Genomic DNA, 21,144 nt, shown 5'->3' with positions numbered 1-21,144 from the left:
AGGAAAGAGGGACAGCCCATTCCTACCCCCCCTCTGGCCCCCTGCACTGCCATCTTCCACCCTCCCACTGACCCCCCCTCCCTGACCCCCCAGGATGCAAATTCCTGGTCTGCGGCCCAAATTCCCAAATTCCAAATCCGTCCAAATCGCAGGCGGAACAACAACTTACATAGATTCACACACACACTCCCCCTCCCCCCTGTGCGCCCACTCACAGGTCACACAACGCTCCTGGTTTCATTTAAAATCACCCCCCACAGCTCCACAACTCGCTCCCCCAATCTATCTATCCTTACTTCCCCCATCTTTTTCTCTCTTTCTGTACAGCCACTAAGTTTCCCTCGCTCCGGTCCAATCTGACACAGGCAGATATTTATAGCTTGGGAGAGAAGTTGGTGGAATGTGGACAAAAATTAGAGCGAAGGAGAGAGAGGAGAGAGACACAAGCCTTCTTGGAAAGTAGTTAGCTTTTCTAACTACCAGTAAATATTTAAACTGGAAGTCTTACAGACAGACATGTTTATATGTAGAAGCATGAAAACACTGACCCTGAAGTAATCATCATCCATTTCTTCAAGAGGTTTTGTTATAACTACAGTACTACTAATACTTTTGCAACACATTTCCTTTGACAATTACATGAAAGCTGTGTACTCCGGGACAGCTCTACTACTGTATACAAAGAGTGAAATATGTTCTTCCTTTTTACAATATTATTATCTTAGTGTCCATGTTAGTTATAATTTATAGATATTACGTTTTTGCTGAAGTGCAAATCCATAATTGACATGGAAATGAGCAGTACCATTATACCTATCTAATCATGGTTTCCAATCAAATCAAAATCAAATTGTATTAGTCACATGCGCCGAATACAACAGGTGTAGACCTTAGAGTGAAATGCTTACTTACGAACCCCTAACCAACAGTGCAGTTTCAAGAAATACAGATAAAAATAAGAGATATTGATGTGTGTGTGTGGGGGGGTGTGACAGCTGCTCTTACCCAACCCCCAGTGGCCACACATAGACACACAGCTTACTACTGGCTTCTCATATCACAATCCACTCAGGTTTAATTTACTACGCAGATGTATTCCAAAACAGTCCGTCTTCACCCATATTTATCCATGCTAGAATGTATGAGATCCTAGCCACTTTCTTGGCATGTTCAAGCTGTGAAATATCTAAGTGTTATATTGGACCAAACAGGTCTCAACACCTGCAGCTGCAGTCAGTTTTTAAATCGGAGTAATTTGCATCTGACATTCTAACATAAACAAGCACTCACAGCATACGCACAAACACACACCCTCAATATCTGCAATACAATCAGGGCCAAGAGACCGTCGGTATAAAATGAGTTGACTTTATTTATACCTAACAAAAATATAAATGCAACAATTTCAAAGATTTAACTGAGTATTAGTTCATAGAAGGAAATCAGTCAATTGAATTCAATTCATTAGGCCTGAATCTATGGATTTCACATGACTGGGCAGGGGCACAGCCATAAGTGGGCATAGGCCCACCCACTTGGGAGCTAGGTCCACCCACTCGGGAGCCAGGCCCAGCCAATCAGAATGAGTTTAGCCCCACAAAAGGGCTTTATTAAAGACAGAAATAATCCTCAGCACCCCCCCCCCCCCCACCCCTCAGACGATGTAGCAGGTGAAGAAGGATGTTGAGGGCCTGGGCTGGCGTGGTTACACGTGGTCTGCAGTTGTGAGGCCGGTTAGAAGCGGCTTATGGTAGAGAAATGAACATCCAATTCTCTGGGAATAGCTCTGTTGGACATTCCTGCAGTCAGCATGCCAATTGCACGCTCCCTCAAAACTTAACATCTGTGGCATTGTGTTGTGTGACAAAACTGAACCTTTTATTGTCCCCAGCACAAGGTGCACCTGTGTAATGATCATACAGTTTAATCAGCTTCTTGATATGCCACACATGTCAGGTGGTTGAATAATCTGGCAAAGGAGAAAAGCTCACTAACAGGGATGTAAACAAATTTCTGCACAAAATTTGAGACAAACACTTTACATGTTGCGTTTATATTGTTGTTCAGTACACAACACAAATGATATGCAAGATGACATTGCAGAGTAGGGTGTCAGAACAGACCGAGGAGTGAGAGGGAAAAGAGGGAGCAAAGAAAGTAAACAAAACAGCAGAAAGACATGAAGAAAGGAGAAATGTGGGCACTGGGATTGGAGGAAAACATCTGACAGAGGGAGCGGAGGATTTATATGACGACTGCAGAGAGGAGAGAAAAAAAAGACAACACGACTCGGATATAAAGAGAACAGGAAGTTGAGCGAGGCAACATCTCAGTCATGGTACATTTTGAGGATGCAGCTTTTGATCACTCCCATATACCTGTCCCACACTACCTGGTGTCTGAGAGAGAGAGAGAATGAGAGAGAGAGAGAGAGAGAAAGAAAGAAAAAGAGATATATGGAACGTGTAAAACTCAAGACAAATTCTCATTATGAGAGCTGGCCAAGTTTCATAATATGGAGTGATCTTTGCTTATTCAGTTTAATGAGAGGCCTGTTATAATATGGTTGTCCGATAAATATGTGTTTGTTGAGTGTGTCGTGGTCTAGGGTTGTGTAAACTGTTAACCACATTCCAGAGTGGCTGTGCGAGAAACAAGGTAACTATAGTTTAAGACACATGGAGCGAGATGCAGTGACACCCACTGGTGACAACTGGGAAATGAAATACATATATTATGCAAGCACAAACTAAAAACGGTCAGGCCCTTAATGCATGCCAGGCAGCACAATACACTACATGACCAAAAGTTTGTGGACACCTGCTCGTCAAACATCTCATTCCAAAATCACGGGTATTAATATGGAGTTGGTCCCCCCTTTTCTGCCACAACAGCCGCCACTTTTCTGGGAGGGCTTTCCACTAGATGTTGGAACATTGCTGTGGGGTCTTGCTTCCATTCAGCCACAAGAGCATCAGTGAGGTCGGGCACTGATGTTAGGCGATTAGGCCTGGCTCACAGTCAGCGTTCCAATTTATCCCAAAGGTGATCGATGGAGTTAAGGTCATGGGTTCTCTGCAGGCCAGTCAAGTTCTTCCACACCGATCTCGACAACCTATTTCTGTATGGACCACGCTTTGTGCATGGGGGCATTCTCATGCTGAAACAGGAAAAGGCCTGCCCCAAACTGTTGCCACAAAGTTGGAAGCACAAAATCGTCTAGAATGTCATTGTATGCTGAAGTGTTAAGATTTCCCTTCACTGGAACTAAGGGGCCTCACCTGAACCATGAAAAACAGCCCCAGACCATTATTCCTCCTCCACCAAACTTTACACTTGGCAGGCACTATGCATTCGGACAGGTAGCGTTCTCCTGGCATCTGCCAAACCCAGATTCGTCTGTCGGACTGCCAGATGGTGAAGCGTGATTCATCACTCCAGATGTCCACATACTTTTGTATATGCAGTGTATGTATAACAGTAATATGTTACTCACTTGAATGTGTCAAGTATGTGTGCAGAGTTAGTGTAGTGAGTGAGGTAGAGCCTCATGTCTCCTGCTGTCCATTTGTCTGACCGACACGGCTCAATAAACTGTGAGAGAGAGAGAGAGAGAGAGAGAGAGAGAGAGAGAGAGAGAGAGAGAGAGAGAGAGAGAGAGAGAGAGAGGAGAGAGAGAGAGAGAGAGAGAGAGAGAGAGAGAGAGAGAGAGAGAGAGAGAGAGAGAGAGAGAGAGAGAGAGAGAGAGAGAGAGAGAGAGAGAGAGAGAGAGAGAGAGAGAGAGAGAGAGAGAGAGAGAGAGAGAGAGAGAGGGATTACACCAGTCTCATGGGTAGCACAAAAGTCTATAGACCTTATTGGTCTGATAAGCCAGAGCCAGAGTTGAATATTCTGACTAAAAACATTCACTAATATATATTACTAACGATTTACTTATATACCTTTTCCACCAGATCAATAAAGAAGTCTCTGACGTCTTTCGTGTTGGTTAATTTGGCAGCAATGTTGACAAGGCCTCTGGAGAGATTCTATGGATGAAGAGAGAGTAGAGTTTGTTTCAAATAATTATCAAATAATTGGAAAAAGTCTTTGATACTGCAGTTTAGAAATAATTCAACTCAAGTGAACTGTTTGAATTAGACAATTGATGTGCACATTTGACCCCATATAACCATGGTTACCACACTTTCTATGGACTGATTTACAGATTTTTGTAGTAGGTAGGACTGGACATCACCTCCTATGAAACTGAGTGGTCTGTTGAAGCTTTAGCAGTCCTGTTGGGTAACACAAGCATGTGTTGTCACTCACCTTGAAGTTGGCTTCCATCTCATTAAATGCTTTGGTCTTCCCCCGGAGAGCCGTGCACACCAAACTGAGTGGGGCAGAGGGAATGAGAGAAACAAGAGCAAGGGCATGAGGGATACTACTGAATATTGTCATTCATAATATTAGAATGCATACAATATACACCAAAAAATTCAGAGAGAAAAAAAAAAGTGAATTATTGACTGGAAACAATCAATAACATACATATCAGGCAATCAATAACTAATGGACCACACTCATGCCTCTTGTGCTGGTCCAGTAGATCCTTGTCAGTAATTAAAATCTTCAGTTCCTTTAGATCTTGTAAGAACTCCTTCTCAAGATCCACATCCATGTCTTCCACCATGTTATCTGAGAAGACAAACTACTTCAGACATCTGATATTGCCGTATTAGATAACAGTGCTGCGACAGTAAAAAAAAAAAATCATAACTCCAATTAATGCGGGCCTCATAAGGACTCGGGAATGATTGCAGTGCACAACTGCAGATCAATTGATTAGGGACTCACCCAATGCTCCCACGGTCCAGTTGCTGATGAGCTGCCCTGCACAGAAGGCAAAGTCCTGGAATGTAAGATAATGCAGCTTCTTCTTCCCCGTCTCAAAGCGATTGTTGGCAAAGAAAACAATGGCAGCGTAATCCCTGAGAAGAGGAGATGCAGGGGAGTTTTATAAAAAATAAATTAAAAAAGAGGTCAAAGTGTACAAAATAAATGACAAGATTATATCAAATTGAATAGTAAATTCTACTATTACCTGGCCAGCTTGTCAGAGAGAAGGAAGTGCTGACGAATGTTTTCCACCAGGGGTCCCTTCAGTTCCTCCACAACTTTGAATACACGCTTGAAGTTATCAAACTGGGAGAAAAGGGGATCATTCAGAAAAGCTTTAGTGTGCATGTGAAAAACAGTGACATTTGGTCTTAGAACTACAGTGTCTCGAGCTCTGTAGCTCATAGAATCTGTACAGGCAGGACGGTCTCACTAATGTTGAGCTGAGTTAGCATATTCCCTTATTCTGTGAGTGGCGTACAGTACCAGTCAAAAGTTGACACCTACTCATTTAAGGGTTTCTCTTTATCATTAATATGTTCTACATTGTAGAATAATAGTGATTGACATCAAAACTATGAAATAACCCCCCCCCAAAAAAGAAAAGAAGTGTTAAATCTAAATAGATTTTATATTTGAGATTCTTCAAAGTAGCCACCCTTTGCCTTGATGACAGCTTTGCACACTTTTAGCATTCTCTCAACCAGCTTCATGAGGTAGTCACCTGGAATGCATTTCAATTAACAGGTGTGCCTTGTTAAAATTGTGTAATTTTTTCCCTTCTAAATGCATTTGAGCCAATCAGTCGTGTTGTGACAAGGTAGGGTATACAGAAGACAGCCCTATTTGGTTAAAGTCAATATTATGGAAAGAATAGCTCAAATAAGCAAAGAGAAACAACAGTCCATCATTACTTTAAGACATGAAAGTCAGTCAATTCGGAAAATGTCAAGAACTTTGAAAGTTTCTTCAAGTGCAGTCGCAAAAACCATCAAGCCTATGAGAAAACTGGCTCTCATGAGGACCACCATAGGAAAGGAAGACCCAGACTTACCTCTGCTGCAGAGGATAAGTTCATTAGAATTACCAGCCTCAGAAATTGCAGCCCAAATAAATGATTCAGAGTGCAAAGAAACCCCTACTAAAGGACACCAATAAGAAGAAGAGACTTGGGCCTCCCGAGTGGCGCAGTGGTCTAAGGCTAGCTGTGCCACTAGAGATTCTGGGTTCGAGTCCAGGGTCTGTCGCAGCCGGGCCGTGACCGGGAGACCCACGGGGCGGCGCACAATTGGCCCAGCGTCATCCAGGTTAGGGGAGGGTTTGGCCGGCATGGATGTCCTTGTCCCATCGTGCACTAGCGACTCCTGTGGAGGGCCGGGCACAGTGCACGCTGACCCGGTCGCCAGGTGTACGGCATTTCCTCTGACACACTGGTGCGGCTGGCTTCCGGGTTAAGTGGGCATTGTGTCAAGAAGCAGTGTGGCATGGTTGGGTTGTGTTTTGGAGGACGCACGGCTCTCGACCTTCGTCTCTCCTGAGTCCGTACAGAAGTTGCAGCGATGAAACAAGACTGTAACTACAAATTGGACATCACGAAATTGGAGAGAAAAAAAAAGAAGAAGAAGAGACTTGCTTGGGCCAAGAAACACGAGCAATGGACATTAGAACGGTGGAAATCTGTCCTTTGGTCTGATGAGTCCAAATTTGAGATTTTTGGTTCCAACCGCCTTGTGAGACGCAGAGTAGGTTAACGGATGATCTCTGTATGTGTAGTTCCCACTGTGAAGCATGGAGGAGGAGGAGGTCTGATGGTGTGGGGGTGCTTTGCTGGTGAAACTGTCAGTGATTTATTTAGAATTCAAGGCACACTTAACCAGCATGGCTACCACAGCATTCTGCAGCGATATACCATCCCCATCTGGTTTGTGCTTAGTAGGACTATCATTTGTTTTTCAACAGGACCATGACCCAACACACCTCCAGGCTGTGTAAGGGCTATTTGACCAAGGATAGTAATGGAGTGCTGCATCAGATGACCTGGCCTCAACAATCACCAGAATTGAGATGGTTTGGGATGAGTTGGACCGCAGAGTGAAGGAAAAGCAGCCAACAAGTGCTCAGCATATGTGGGAACTCCTTCAAGACTGTTGGAAAAGCATTCCAGTTGAAGTTGGTTGAGATAATGCCAAGAGTGTTCAAAGCTGTCACCAAGGCAAACGGTGGCTACTTTGAAGAATTTCAAAAATATTTTGATTTGTTTAACACTGTTTTTGGTTACTACATGATTCCATATGTGCTATTTCATAGTGTTAGTCTTCCCTGTGGCTCAGTTGGTAGAGCATGGTGCTTGCAACACCAGCATGGTGTGTGCAACGCCAGGGTTGTGGGTTCGATTCCCACGGGGGGCCAGTACAAAAAAAATAAAAATAATGCATGAAATGAAATGTATGCATTCACTACTGTAAGTCGCTCTGGATAAGAGCGTCTGCTAAATGACTAAAATGTCAAAATGTGTTGATGTCTTCACTATTATTCTACAATGTAGAAAATAGTAAATATAAAGAAAAACCCTTGAATGAGTAGGTGTGTCCAAACTTTTGGCTGGTACTCTATGTGGCTAAACAAGAAGTGTATGATATACAGTGTATTTTGTATACATGTATGATGTACAGTGTATTTTGTATACAGCAGTACCGTGTGTCTAAGACAATTTTCCCCTTGGGACATTAAAGTTCATCCTATCCTATGTTACAGGTCAGTGATATAGTCATTGCTAATGGGATGTCTCGCTGAGGTTTCTGCTACCTGCCGCCTGCAGCTCTTCAGTGTGACACCAGTCTTTGCACTGACATCATCCAGGTCCTTCTTGGTCCCCTTTGAGAGTTTCTTCCCAAGAACCTCTCGTACAAACACGCCATCAAACGTATAGTACCTTTACAGAAAGAGAGGGGCGAGATGGAGGAGAGGGGCGAGATGGAGGAGAGGGGCGAGATGGAGGAGAGGGGCGAGATGGAGGAGAGGGAGACAGATTAGGTGACATTTAAGGCAGAGGTAGATAAGACATTAAAAAGTGTTTCAAGAGATGGTAGAGCACCTCTCTATGAGCATGACCTGGCGATGAGGTGGGATCTGGAACAGCAGCTGATTGGCCAGTTTGGCGGGGCTGTGCAGGAGGCGCTCACACATCTGGAAGGTTCTGTACTGGTCCATGGTGTCACTGCGCAAAACCTCAGCACTGGCCTCACACTCCTCCAATACCCCTCCCTCCATACGAACCTTCACTGCATCATTCACTGAGGATGGGGCAGAAAGGAAACAGGATTCAAGGTTTATGTTAGAGATATTGATTAAGTATTTTTTTATGGATGACTGTGTCTAGTATGTGTGTGAGTTGGTGAATGTTGTGGCTAATACCTGTGTAGCCATCCAGCCAGAACTGATAGACTTCCTCATCCATAATGGTGGTGTTACCCACAAACACATCGAGTTCCACTGACATCTAAGTGGAAACAAGACAAAGGTGGTTTTAATAAGCGTCAACGTTTTCATTTCACTTGTCACAATACCTGTGGAATATCATTCACCACTTACAGTGCATTCGGAAAGTAATTAGACCCCTTGACTTTTTCAAAATTTTGTTACGTTACAGCGTTTTCCAATCTACACACAATATCCCATAATGACAAAGGAAAAACAGGTTAATAGAAATGTTAGCAAATTTATTAAATTCAAAACTGAAATATCATGTCACATTTAAGTATTCAGACCCTTTACTCAGTACTTTGTTGAAGCACCTTTGGCAGCGATTACAGCCTCGAGTCTTCTTGGGTATGATAATACAAGCTTGGCACACCTGTATTTGGGGAGTTTCTCCCATTCTTTCTGCGGATCCTCTCAAGCTCTGTCAAGTTGGATGGGGAGTGACGCTGCACAGCTATTTTCAGGTCTCTCCAGAAATGTTCGATCGGGTTCAAGTCCGGGCTCTGGCTGGGCCAATCAAGGACATTCAGAGACTTGTCCCGAAGCCACTCCTGGTTGTCTTGACTGTGTGCTTAAGGTCGTTGTCCTATTGAAAGGTGAACCTTCAATCTTGGTTTCATCAGACCAGAGAATCTTGTTTCTCATGGTCTGAGAGTCCTTTAGGTGCCTTTTGGCAAACTCCAAGCGGGTTGTCATGTGACTTTTACTGAGGAGTGGCTTCCGTCTGGTCACTACCATAAAGGCATGATTGGTTGGAGTGCTGCAGAGATGGGAGAACCTTCTAGAAGGACAACCATCTCCACAGAGGAACTCTGGAGCTCTGTCAGAGTGACCATCAGGTTCTTGGTAACCTCCCTGACCAAGGCCCGTCCCCCCGATTGCTCAGTTTGGCCGGGCGACCAGCTCTAGGAAGATTCTTGGTGGTTCCAAACTTCCTCTATTTAAGAATGATGGAGGCCACTGTGTTCTTGGGGACCTTCAATGCTGCAGAAATGTTTTGGTAGCCTTCCCCAGATCTGTGCCTCGACACAATCCTGTCTCAGAGCTCTTCAACCTCATGACTTGGTTTTTTTCTCTGACACGCACTGTCAACTGTGGGACCTTATATAGACAGGTGTGCCTTTCCAAATGATGTCCAATCAATAAAGATAGCGCCGGAGGAGATGGCCGTTCTATTGGCTCTTAGCCAACCGTGCTATTTTGTTTGTTTTTTCGCATTGTTTGTAACTTATTTTGTACATAATGTTGCTGCTACCATCTCTTATGACCGAAAAGAGCTTCTGGACATAAGAACAGCGATTACTCACCTCGAATTGGACAAATCATTTTTCTTTCATGAGTCGGACGGGAAGCAAATACTCCAAACACCTGAACACGCCCTCATCCTCATCATTCGCTGGAGAAAGAAACTGAGATTTTGTGGAAAGAGATCGGGGTGCCTTGTGAGGATCAGGCGACGAGTGGCTAATCTGCCTTTGCCATCAGTACTGTTAGCTAACGTTCAATCACTGGAAAATAAATGGGACGAACTGAAAGCACGTATATCCGACCAAGGGGACATTAAAAACTGTAATATCTTATGTTTCACCAAATCGTGGCTTAACGACGACATTAATAACATACAGCTGGCGGGTTATACACTCCATCGGCAGGATAGAACAGCAGCCTCTGGTAAGACACGAGGCGGGGCGCCTATGCATATTTGTAAACAACAGCTGGTGCACGATATCTAAGGAAGTCTTGCTCGCCTGAGGTAGAGAATCTCATGATAAGCTGTAGACCACACTATCAACCTAGAGAGTTGTCATCTGTATTTTTTGTAGCTGTCTACAAACCACCACAGACCGCCATAAGCAAACAAGAAAACGCTCATCCAGAGGCGGCACTCCTAGTGGCCGAGGACTTTGATGCAGGGAAACTTAAACCAGTTTTACAAAATTTCTCTCAGCATGTTAAATATGCAACCAGAGGGGGGGGGGGCACCTTTACTCCACACACAGAGACATGTACAAAGCTCACCCTCCATTTGGCAAATCTGACCATAATTCTATCCTCCTGATTCCTGCTTACAAGCAAAAATTAAAGCAGGAAGCACCAGTGACTGGGTCAGTAAAGTGGTCAGATGAAGCAGATGCTAAACTACAGGACTGTTTTGCTAGCACAGACTGGAATATGTTCCGGGATTCTTCCGATGGCATTGATGAGTACACCACATTAGTCACTGGCTTCATCAATAAGTGCATCGATGACGTCGTCCCGACAGTGACTGTACGTACATACCCCAACCAGAAGCAATGGATTACAGGCAGCATTCACACTGAGCTAAAGGGTAGAGCTGCCGCTTTCAAGGAGTGGGACTAACCTGTAAGCTTATAAGATATCTCGCTATGCCCACCGACGAACCATCAAACAAGCAAAGCATCAATACAGGACTAAGATCAAATTGTACTACACCGGCTCCGACGCTCGTCGGATGTGGCAGGGCTTGCAAACTATTACAGACTACAAAGGGAAGCACAGCCGTGAGCTGCCCAGTGACACGACCCTGCCAGATGTGCTAAATCACTTCTATGCTCGCTTGGAGGCAAATAACACCGAAACATTCATGAGACCAGCAGCTGTTCCGGACAACTGTGTGATTACGCTCTCCGCAGCCGATGTGAGTAATACCTTTAAACAGGTCAACATTCACAAGGCCGCAGGGTCAGACGGATTGCCAGGACATGTACTCCGAGCATGCGCTGACCAACTGGCAAGTGTCTTCACTGACATCTTCAACCTGTCCCTGACAGTCTGTAATACCAACATGTTTCAAGCAGCCCACCATAGTGTTCTTGGGCACAGGGACTAAGGTAATCTGCCCAAATGACTACCAACCCGTAGCAGTCACGTCTGTAGCCATGAAATGCTTTGAAAGGCTGGTCATGGCTCACATCGATACCATTATCCCAGAAACCCTACACCCACTCCAATTTGTATACCGCCCCAACAGATCCACAGATGATGCAATCTCTATTGCAGCCACACTGCCCCTTTCACACCTGGACAAAAGGAACACCTATGTGAGAATGCTCTTCATTGACTACAGCTCAGCGTTCAACGCCATAGTGGCCTCAAAGCTCATCACTAAGCTAAGGACCCTGGGACTAAACACCTCCCTCTGCAACTGGATCCTGGACTTCCTGACGGGCCGCCCCCAGGTGGTAAGGGTAGGTAACAACACATCCGTCACACTGATCCTCAACACGGGGGCCCCTCAGAGGTGCTTCCTCAGTCCCCTCCTGTACTCACTGTTCACTCATGACTGCATGGCCTGGCACGACTCCCAACACCATCATTAAGTTTGGCGATGACAACAGTGGTAGGCCTGATCACCGACAACAATGAGACAGCCTATAGGGAGGAGTCAGAGACCTGACAGTGTGGTGCAAGGACAACAACCTCTCCCTCAACGCGATCAAGACAAAGGAGATGATTATAAACTACAGGAAAAGGAGGTCCGAGCACGCCCTCATTCTCATCGACGGGTCTGTAGTGGAGCAGGTTGAGAGCTTCAAGTTCCTTGGCATCCACATCAACAAACATGGTCCAAGCACACCAAGACAGTCGTAAAGAGGGCACGACAAAACCTATTCCCCCTCAGGAGACTGAAAAGATTTGGCATGGGTCTTCAGGTCTTCAAAAGGTTTAACAGCTGCACCATCGAGAGCATCCTGACGGGTTGCATCACTGCCTGGTATGGCAACTGCTCGGCCTCCGACCGCAAGGCACTACAGAGGATAGTGCATACGGCCCAGTACTACACCAGGGCCAAGCTTCCTGCCATCCAGGACCTCTATATCAGGCGGTGTTAGAGGAAGGCCCTAAAACTTGTCAAAGACTCCAGCCACCCTAGTCATAAACTGTTCTCTCTGCTACCGCACGGCAAGCAGTACCGGAGCGCCAAGTCTAGGTCCAAGAGGCTTCTAAACAGCTTCTACCCCCAACCCATAAGACTCCTGAACATCTAATCAAATGGCTACCCAGACTATGCCCCCCACGCTGCTGCTACTCTTATTATCTATGCATAGTCACTTAAATAACTCTACCTACATGTAGATATTACCTCAACACCGGTGCCCCCGCACATTGACTCTGTACCGGTACCTCCTGTATATAGCCCTGCTATTGTTATTTACTGCTGCTAGCCCTGCTATTGTTATTTACTGCTGCTCTTTAATTATTTGTTATTCGTATCTCTTTTTTTAAGGTATTTTCTTAAAACTGCATTGTTGGTTTAGGGCTTGTAAGCATTTCACTGTAAGGTGAATCTGTTGTATTCAGCGCATGTGACAAATATAATTTGATTCAATTGAATTTACCACAGGTGGACTCCAATCAAGTTGAAGAAATATCTCAAGGATGATCAATGGAAACAGGATGCACCTGAGCTCAATTTCGAGTCTCATAGCAAAAGGTCTGAATACTTATGTTTTTCATGTTTAATAATTTTGCAAAAATTCAAAAAAAAAATGTTTTCGCTTTATCTTTATGGGTTAGTGTGTAGATTTATGAAAAAAATGTATATATTTAATCAATTTTAGAATAAGGCTTTAAAGTAACAAAATGTGGGGAAATAATCAAGGGGTCTGAATACTTTCCGAATGCACTGTTCATTGCTACTGTACTACTGAACCAAAATCTGGGTTTACAGGAGACGTTGAATATGGAGATTCTCCTTTGGCCCAATGTCAAAATACGGACCGTTTCGCTGAACAACTATCGTCATTACTGCCATTCCGGCCGGTATGTACTCCCAAAAAATATCTAAATAAAAAAGTTACATGCAACCGAAAAAATGCCTTGTCTGGAAATAATTTAAGTATTGTTTTTGACCCCTCGGCTGATACAGCAGCAGGAAAGGTCATTGATTTGATCACCTACAACAGTATGAACGTCATATCAATCTGTTGTTTCACCTGCGCTACATGGATGCAATATTTAATGTAAGTAGATTAAGTAGACAATATAGGGTACGTTTTTACAGTGATTGTATATTTCTAGATAGGCTTTATTTAGTGTATTTTAATTCCAATAATATTGCAACAGGTGCAGAATAGGTGGATTTAACACAATTGCACTTACTCAAAAACAATAAACTCGTTCCAGACATGGCATTTTTTCAGTTACATGTAACTTTTTATTTAGACCTTTTTGGGAGTACATACAGGCCGGAACGGCATTAATGACAAGTTTCTCAGCGAAACTCCATTCTTTGGTAAGTACTGAACGTATTTTGATATTATTAAGCTTGAAAAGCTAGTGAATGGCAAGTTGAATGGCTGCTTCTTGAATTTAAAGGAACATTGCCATATTCAACGACTCCTTTGTAAGCCTAGATTTTGTCTGGAAACCCGAAATTGATTTGCATTAAATTCGATATCGGGTAGAAATGAGCATTTGAATCAGGAAAGTTTCCTCTCACAACCTTTACAAGCCAGAATGTTGAATAAAATTACATTTTAATGTACTTTGGCATTTGTCCGTACCGGGTCAGGCTTTGCCCTTTGCCTCCAGAACAGCCTGAATTCTTTGGAGCATGGATTCTACAAGGTATGGCATTCAAACGATGCTCAATTGGTATCAAGGGACCTAACGTGTGCCAGGAAAATATTCCCCACACCACCACGGTTGACACCAGGAAGGATGGAGCCATGGACTCACACTGCTTACGCCAAATCCTGACTGCCACCAGCATGATGCAACAGGAACCAGGATTCATCGTGCCCACTATAGCCGCTTCTTCTGTTTTTTTAGCTGATAAGAGTGGAAACCGGTGTGGTCGTCCGCTGCAATAGCCCATCCGTGACAAGGAGCAACGAGTTGTGCATTCCGAGATGTCGTTCTGCACACCACTGTTGTACTGCACCGTTATTTGCCTGTTTGTGGCACGCCTGTTAGCTTGCATGATTCTTGCCATCCTCCTTCGAACCTCTCTCATCAACAACCCGTTTTCGCCCACAGGACTGTTGCACCATTCTCAGTAAACCATAGACACTGTCATGCAAACAGCCCAGGAGGCCGGTCTGCCTGCTTATATAGGGCTCCCGAGTGGCGCAGCGGTCTAAGGCACTTCATCTCAGTGCTAGAGGTGTCCCTACAGATCCTGGGCTGTATCACAACTGGCCGTGATTGGGGGTCCCATAGGGCAGCGCACAATTGGCCCTGACTTGCCTAGTTAAATAAAAGGTTCAAAATATATATATATATATATATATATATATATATATATATATATATATATATAGTGCCAGCCATGGCCAGGTGACTCACTGTCTGTGGGAGCTATTTTCGTGAAGGGGGTGATGTACCCAATAAACTTGCCAATGAGTGTATATCCATGGGGAAAGTATAATTACATAAACTATTCAAATTCCTGGTAGTGCCTTCAGATTTCTATCACCTGAAGCATGTGCACAAGATACAAATGCATGCAGGTGACTCGTGCATACTTGCTGAGCTCTGTTTACATGGTTCTGCACATGCTTCAGGTGATAGAAATCTGAATGCAATAAATGACCAGCGCTTTGAATGGTTTATGTAATTATACTTTGTGAATATATTGTCTAACATTCCTACACGTTAAAAAGACCAACCGTATGGACAACCGGTAAAGTACTTTAAAATATAATTTTATTCAACATTCTGGTTTGTAGAGGTTGTGAGGGGAAACTTTCCTGATTCAAATGCTAATTTCTCCCCGACGTAGAATTCAATGCATTTCAACGTCAGGTTTCCTGCACTGTACTACCAAGTCAATGTTTTACAAACGTTAGCTACTTGTATACAGTTAATGTAATTACATTATCTGACTAAACAAAATGATACTTACCTTTTTTAATTAAGGTTCCAATTTTCTATAGTGTTATAATATAGCTAAGCGTTTTAACTAGGTTGAGCAATAATCCCGGCTGTCCAGAACTGGTATACTACCGTTAGCTAACGTTGCTAGCTAGATAATTCATTATTATCTAAAAACATACCAGATAATAAGCTCCTATAAACTATATATTTACGCTGGAGACATTGTCATCCGTTGCTAATGCTGTAACGAAGCCTTTTTTTCCGAAAAATAAACGGCAGAAAAGACCTGTGAACAACACTTTATTGTGCCTTTACAGGAAGTATCTTTATATAGCCAGATAAGTATGTCTGGTATAGCCCATAGAGAATAATAGAAGCATCTAGTGGCCCAAAAGGCCTTTATCGCATGGGTAGCGCCATTGAGGGCTTCCACCATTTTAATGTAGTCAGCTGGGCGGGTCTTCCGACTTCATTGGCTGGGTCATGAGGAGGGATCAGCCAATCGTGAAGAAGAAAATGAACTACTTCAAAATGGAGATTGCCTCAATGGCGCTGCTCATGCAGTCACAAATGCTATAACGGCACACATACTAAGATGAGTCCTCTATCTATCTCTATGATTATAGCCAAAGATGGTTGGCTGTTTACCGTAACATGTTTTTATCAGTTCCGGTCAATTTAAAGGGGTGGGTCTACCATAGACACCAATGAGCTCGCTAGCTTGTAGTCCTAAAAAACGGAAATTAGTTACCTCTGGTTCATTCAGCCATTCCAGTAGGGAAAATTTATGGGGAAAGAATAGGGTTTTGGGATAATTGACGAAAATAAGGTCTGAGGTTAACACACGCTAAGGATATCTTATAGCCTACGTTTTATTATATTAGATAATATCAGTCAGTGAACATGACCTTTATACAATATGAAGTATTTATGTGCGTTTTTTTTTACATAAATGCTTCAAAATTCACAAAAAGTGACGTTAGCTGATGAAGATTATCTCATAGAACAAAACGTATAAAATCTCCTAAACCTGTGTTTACCACACACTTTATTTTCGGCGTTTATCCAAAACCCCTCAAAAAACGCCATTAATTTCCTAATAGGTTTTGTCCAACGAACTATGGCAGAGTTAGTGCCTACAAAAAGACGCCATTGCTATGTCTCTCTAAAGCAGCTGGGCCTGTTCTACTTAGTTCACTGGCTTTCATTGAATCAGAAAAAAACAGTGAGTGGGCTGTCTCGCTTCCTCTTTCGTATCTGATATAGCGGCCATATTTAAACCTTTTCTGCAGCACACTTTGAACTACTTATTTTCAACAACAAAAAATGTGGAATACTACAATCTATGAAACATATGATGTAACCTACATGAGAACATGTTGCACAAGTTTATATTGTAAAATTATATTTTGATATACAAAACATACGCAATTACATTATGTAAAACAGAATATCAGAACGGTTATTTTACCATAATAAACACAAATAAAATGTTAAAAAGTAGAGAGCTACTATGAGGAATTATGATGTGTGTGTGTTTTTGCGCATGCTTTCCCTGCAGAGATTTATCTGAATAAATCCCACCAAATCCCTCTCCTTGCCCCTCCCATCCTCCTTTTGCTGTATCTGTCTGTGCCCTTCAAAATTACAAAAGAGAAAAAGTACACAGTCAACTGTCTTTTTGTTTTACACCTCACTGCAAACCAACCAACACTCTCCCAGTTCCAGCCCTTCTGTTAGCTAACCTCACCCTGATTCCATCCCCTGCTTCCCCCAGTCCCGGTATAACACCCTATATTGTTATGGCCTCACTGAAACAATAGAGCTGGAATGAAGGGTGGAAGGATGTGGCCAAATACCTCATGCTTAAACCTTTTGTCACACTTTCCATCTGTGTATTTGAAATTGTGTAGACTACACTGATACTCTGATTCACTTATTGTTCTGTGTCAAAGTGTGACTCTGATGCTTGTGTGTTATATTCTGTTGTGCGTGCATGCGTGTTTGTGGGCCTACGGTTGGAGGGGGTGGAGAGTGGGGTCATGTGGTGAGGTCTTTAACAAAGATAGATTTTTTAGATATATGGAATACAAACATACAATGGTATGTGATATGATTGCTATATATTCCGAATAAATTCTTGTAGTTCAGGGCTGTCCGTAGATTTTAACACAAATGTGATACAGCCTAAACAAAATTAATAGTATAAACACATGCATTCAAATGTTGTGTGATGTCATTTCTGTCGATTCCAAGAAATGACATCACACAAAATAAAATGAAATAAAAGTAGTGTAAGCTATTATTTTACCGTAAAGGAAGACCAAACGGAAAGAGAGGGGAGGGATTCAGAAGAGGGGCATTCCTACGGCCGCCTCCTTCACAACCACCATCCGACAACCATACTTGAATGCTCAAGAATGTAATCGCTTTTTTAATCATTTTGTAGGATAATATCAAGAAACAGTGTTTTTAAAACATCAGTGAATATTTTGACCTTCACTGTTAAACGGAGCATCTCTTCCACAAACGTGGTCTGTATCGATTTCGTCCTACATTTTTATTGTGTTTGTTCATTTCGTTTTTAAAAGACTACATGGATGATTACTACTAATTTCTATTGCTTTTTGTGTGAAGGGAGAGGATAGAAGAAAATCCCATTCTTTTTAAATGGGCGTCATTTTCTGAAATTCACTGAGTGGAGAGAAAAACCGAGTCTGAGAGGAGACATCCGCTTTATAATGACAGTGGAAGAAGGCCGACATTGTTATTCTCCACACACCAATGCAATAGGATGAGCAGGAATCTGGATGCATTTTTTTGTTGTTGAAACTTCAGATCCTTGTTTGTTTTCTTCGGTGAATTTCAAATTACTGCCTCTCTTGGGGTTATAATCAAAAGGAATGTTATGCCATGAAGAAATTCTCCAAACAGAGGGAATACAACATTTACTCGGACAGAACGAAAGCAGATGCTCTTCAGCACGTCACTTCTGATAATAAGACATGAAGATCTGAGTAAAATAACGTTATCGTAGTTTATCCAAGGTTTTCCGATATAGGATGACGAGCCAGCTGCACAATAAAAACGAAATAACGGATTGCAAAATCACGAAAACCCCTCACCCTGCTGAAGGTAACCAAGGAAAAGCAAAGGGAAAACTGGACATTAATGCAAACTCTTTTTACAAAGCCTATAATCACAGATTATCATCTGAGATATGAGAGTGATGGATTGACATTTTATATTGAAAATATTGAAATTCTTTGCTTTGTTTTATTATATCAAGAGCGAACTTGTTCAGGGAATTTTATAGCTCATAGACAAACGTTGATGTGAAGCATGCACTGTTCCACATTATCCATAGGTAAAACCAAGAATTACTGTTGGCCTATATTTTGCTTCCATGGTTGGATAGAGACAGTTGATAGTCATACAATTCAGGGCTGCCTGTAAAAAGCTTACTGTAAAAAGCTTACTGTAAAAAGCTTACTGTAGCCTTCATGCACATTGCAGAGCATCCCAGGAATTGTAGGCTAAAGTTAATTTGCTGAAGTTATTTGTACCCTCAACTGCCTGTAATCAGGAAAAGCTATTTCTCAGGTTATTGAATTACAGATCAATCCAAACAATATGGGGAGTGACAGTGAGCTCTACAACAGAGACTTGTCAAAGATGTCTGACGAGGATTTACTCTCCTGCTCTAAAGAAGAGCTGGTGAGTCGACTGCGTAAAGAGGAGTCAGAGAAGATCTCTGCTCTTATCCAGCGTGGACGGCTGATAAAAGAAGTCAACAAACAATTACAGGGCCACCTGCTTGAGATCAGGGAGCTGAAAACCGTCAACCAGCGTCTCCAGGAAGAAAACACAGAATTGCGCGACTTGTGCTGTTTCCTTGATGATGACCGACTAAAGGTGAAGAAGCTGGCCCGGGAATGGCAGCTGTTCGGTCACCACGCAGCCAAAGTGATGCGTGAGGATCTGGGCGGCTACTTGAAAAAACTGGTCGACCTAGAGCGCATGCAGGATGGATTGGTGAAGGAGAATCTGGACCTCAAAGAACTTTGTCTGGTCCTGGAAGAGGAATGTGTCAGCAGGAATGACTCCAGTCCTGGTGGTTCCACTGAGCTCAACTTGCCGTGTATGGTGTCCCGAGACCTGGGAGATGGAAGTTCAAGCACTGGGAGTGTCGGTAGTCCGGACCAGCTCCACCTGGTGTGCTCACCTGATGACTGAAGATGGGACAGAGCCGGATACTTTCACTGAGTAGTGAAAGAGCATGATAAAGAGAAATATGGGTTGAGGAAATATGTTTAGTTGTTTACAGCATTCATTGGTAGAACACAAACTTGATTGGGATACTTTTTAGAAGATGGCCTATAACACACAGTAATACAGCAGCATCTCCAGAATAGCAGTCAATTCTGTTCCTTCTGCACGTGCTGCTGTCCTAAAGAAGAGTTGAAAAAGGATCCTCAAGAAAAAAGAAAAATACTTTTTCCTGGAAAGAGGGATGACAGGCCCACAAACATTTGAGACTAAAGGTCAAGCTTTATCGAATGATCATTTCGCAATTTTATTCTTTTTTTAAACAATCTTTTGGGAGGTTTTCCTCTTTTCTGTGATTGAGACTATATATGGTTAACAGTAGCAGGTGTTGTTGGAAGGAAGTTAGGTTAGGATGTTATCTCATGCACTGGACTGTACTGATAGTGGACTACTTCGTACTGCATTGCACTGGACAAAGCTATTATATGGGTCCTTGTAGACACATATCTCGATCCAGATTTGAGCCATACTAGTCTACTGTACATGACATCCAAAAGCACTGAAATATTTGAAGGATGAGTGATGATTTTTGTGAAAGACCTTTAAATAACATTTAAATAATGTAGATTATGCATTCAGTCCCTCAGGTCAGGATTGGAGTGCTGTGTGTATGAAATCACAAACTAACAATGAAATAGTATATTATGAACACTGTCTTGGCTGCCCATGAGTTTTACACTGAAAGACATAGCTAGTGTGCCACAGTAATTTAGGCTGTACAATGCACTAAAACTTGTGATGGCACCGCTGGTTTGTGTCTTGCACCTGCACCTATGATGGCGTTACTTAGACCTTCCTCAGAACTGAACGGCCCAGGCTGTTCTCAACCAGCCACTTTTGTGTCAAACTGGAAGCTCGAGACAGGATTTGACATGATGATGAATTTATAGATGCTGGGAACTAGACAAGACACTTTTACTTTGTTCTTTACTACATTATTATTGTTATGATTATTATCATTATTATTACTACTGCTTCACATTTTCTGTCTAAATTGCCAATAGTCAGGATCCTAATATAATGTTTTGTGGTAATTCTGTAGATATACTCTCTCATTGTCTTCATTAACTCGACATATCAGTATTACTTCATTAACAAATACATATTTCTGTTTTAAGCATATAGACCATGTTCATGGATTGGATAAGATTTGCTTTGTTGTTGGCTGTGATTGGTGGGCTGCTCGTAGTGCATTGAAGAGCTTTAAATACACTGGCTGAGACACTCAATCATGTTGTGACCTTTCTTTTTGTGTGTGACTTTGCAGAAAGACATTCAATTTACATGGTGCAACATGAGTGATTGATTGATCTCTCGACATGTTTGTTATGACCTGTTTGTCCCAGACTGCAGGTGACTGATGTTCCTGTCCATGTCATACAGCCTGGCGTTGTGGATATTTCTCAGTTTTATTTTTGGACCTCTGTTTGCGCAGTGGACGGTAATGCTTTAACCCACTTAGTGATACACAGAGAGCTCATTTTACAGAGAGGAGCACACATAGGCTCTCTGTCTCTCCTAAATCTCCTTTTTATTAATATTGCTATCATATGCGCTCTGGGCCTCCTGTGAGTGAGTGAGTCACTTCATTTGCGAGAAGTACAGTAACAT

General features: G+C 42.7%; 2 protein-coding genes across 2 annotated transcripts; one reads left to right on the top strand and one right to left on the bottom strand.

Annotated features, from left to right (window-relative positions):
* Positions 1-2,023: 2,023 nt before the first annotated feature.
* On the bottom strand, positions 2,024-15,543 carry LOC115205248 (acidic fibroblast growth factor intracellular-binding protein B). The gene is made up of 11 exons (XM_029771022.1): positions 15,233-15,543; positions 8,296-8,380; positions 7,976-8,174; positions 7,687-7,813; positions 5,087-5,187; positions 4,840-4,973; positions 4,572-4,680; positions 4,312-4,375; positions 3,942-4,028; positions 3,497-3,594; positions 2,024-2,399 (listed from the first exon to the last, which is right to left on the bottom strand). The coding sequence occupies exons 2-11, from the start codon at positions 8,378-8,380 to the stop codon at positions 2,330-2,332; spliced, it is 1,074 nt and encodes a 357-aa protein (XP_029626882.1). The 5' UTR covers positions 15,233-15,543; the 3' UTR covers positions 2,024-2,329.
* Positions 15,544-17,537: 1,994 nt separating this feature from the next.
* LOC115205247 (coiled-coil domain-containing protein 85B-like) lies at positions 17,538-20,762 on the top strand. Its single transcript, XM_029771021.1, has 2 exons — positions 17,538-17,738; positions 17,842-20,762. Exon 2 carries the CDS (start codon positions 18,838-18,840, stop codon positions 19,438-19,440), a length of 603 nt encoding a protein of 200 aa, XP_029626881.1. The 5' UTR covers positions 17,538-17,738; positions 17,842-18,837; the 3' UTR covers positions 19,441-20,762.
* Positions 20,763-21,144: the final 382 nt, after the last annotated feature.

This window comes from Salmo trutta, chromosome 13 (genome assembly GCF_901001165.1).
Source record: "Salmo trutta chromosome 13, fSalTru1.1, whole genome shotgun sequence".
Classification (NCBI taxonomy): domain Eukaryota; kingdom Metazoa; phylum Chordata; class Actinopteri; order Salmoniformes; family Salmonidae; genus Salmo; species Salmo trutta.
The sequence above is the reverse complement of the archived record's forward strand: the minus strand, read 5'-3'. Positions and strand labels throughout refer to the sequence as shown.

Bases quoted from the DNA above. Each gene is read 5' to 3' on its own strand.
- LOC115205248 (XM_029771022.1), bottom strand. From the start codon at position 8,380: ATGTCAGTGGAACTCGATGTGTTTGTGGGTAACACCACCATTATGGAT. The intron at 4,376-4,571 runs GCATGAGTGTGG...TGCCCCACTCAG, and splicing joins CTACTGGACCAGCACAAGAG to TTTGGTGTGCACGGCTCTCC. The intron at 2,400-3,496 runs GTGAGTAACATA...TCTCTCTCTCAG, and splicing joins CACATACTTGACACATTCAA to ACACCAGGTAGTGTGGGACA.
- LOC115205247 (XM_029771021.1), top strand. From the start codon at position 18,838: ATGGGGAGTGACAGTGAGCTCTACAACAGAGACTTGTCAAAGATGTCT.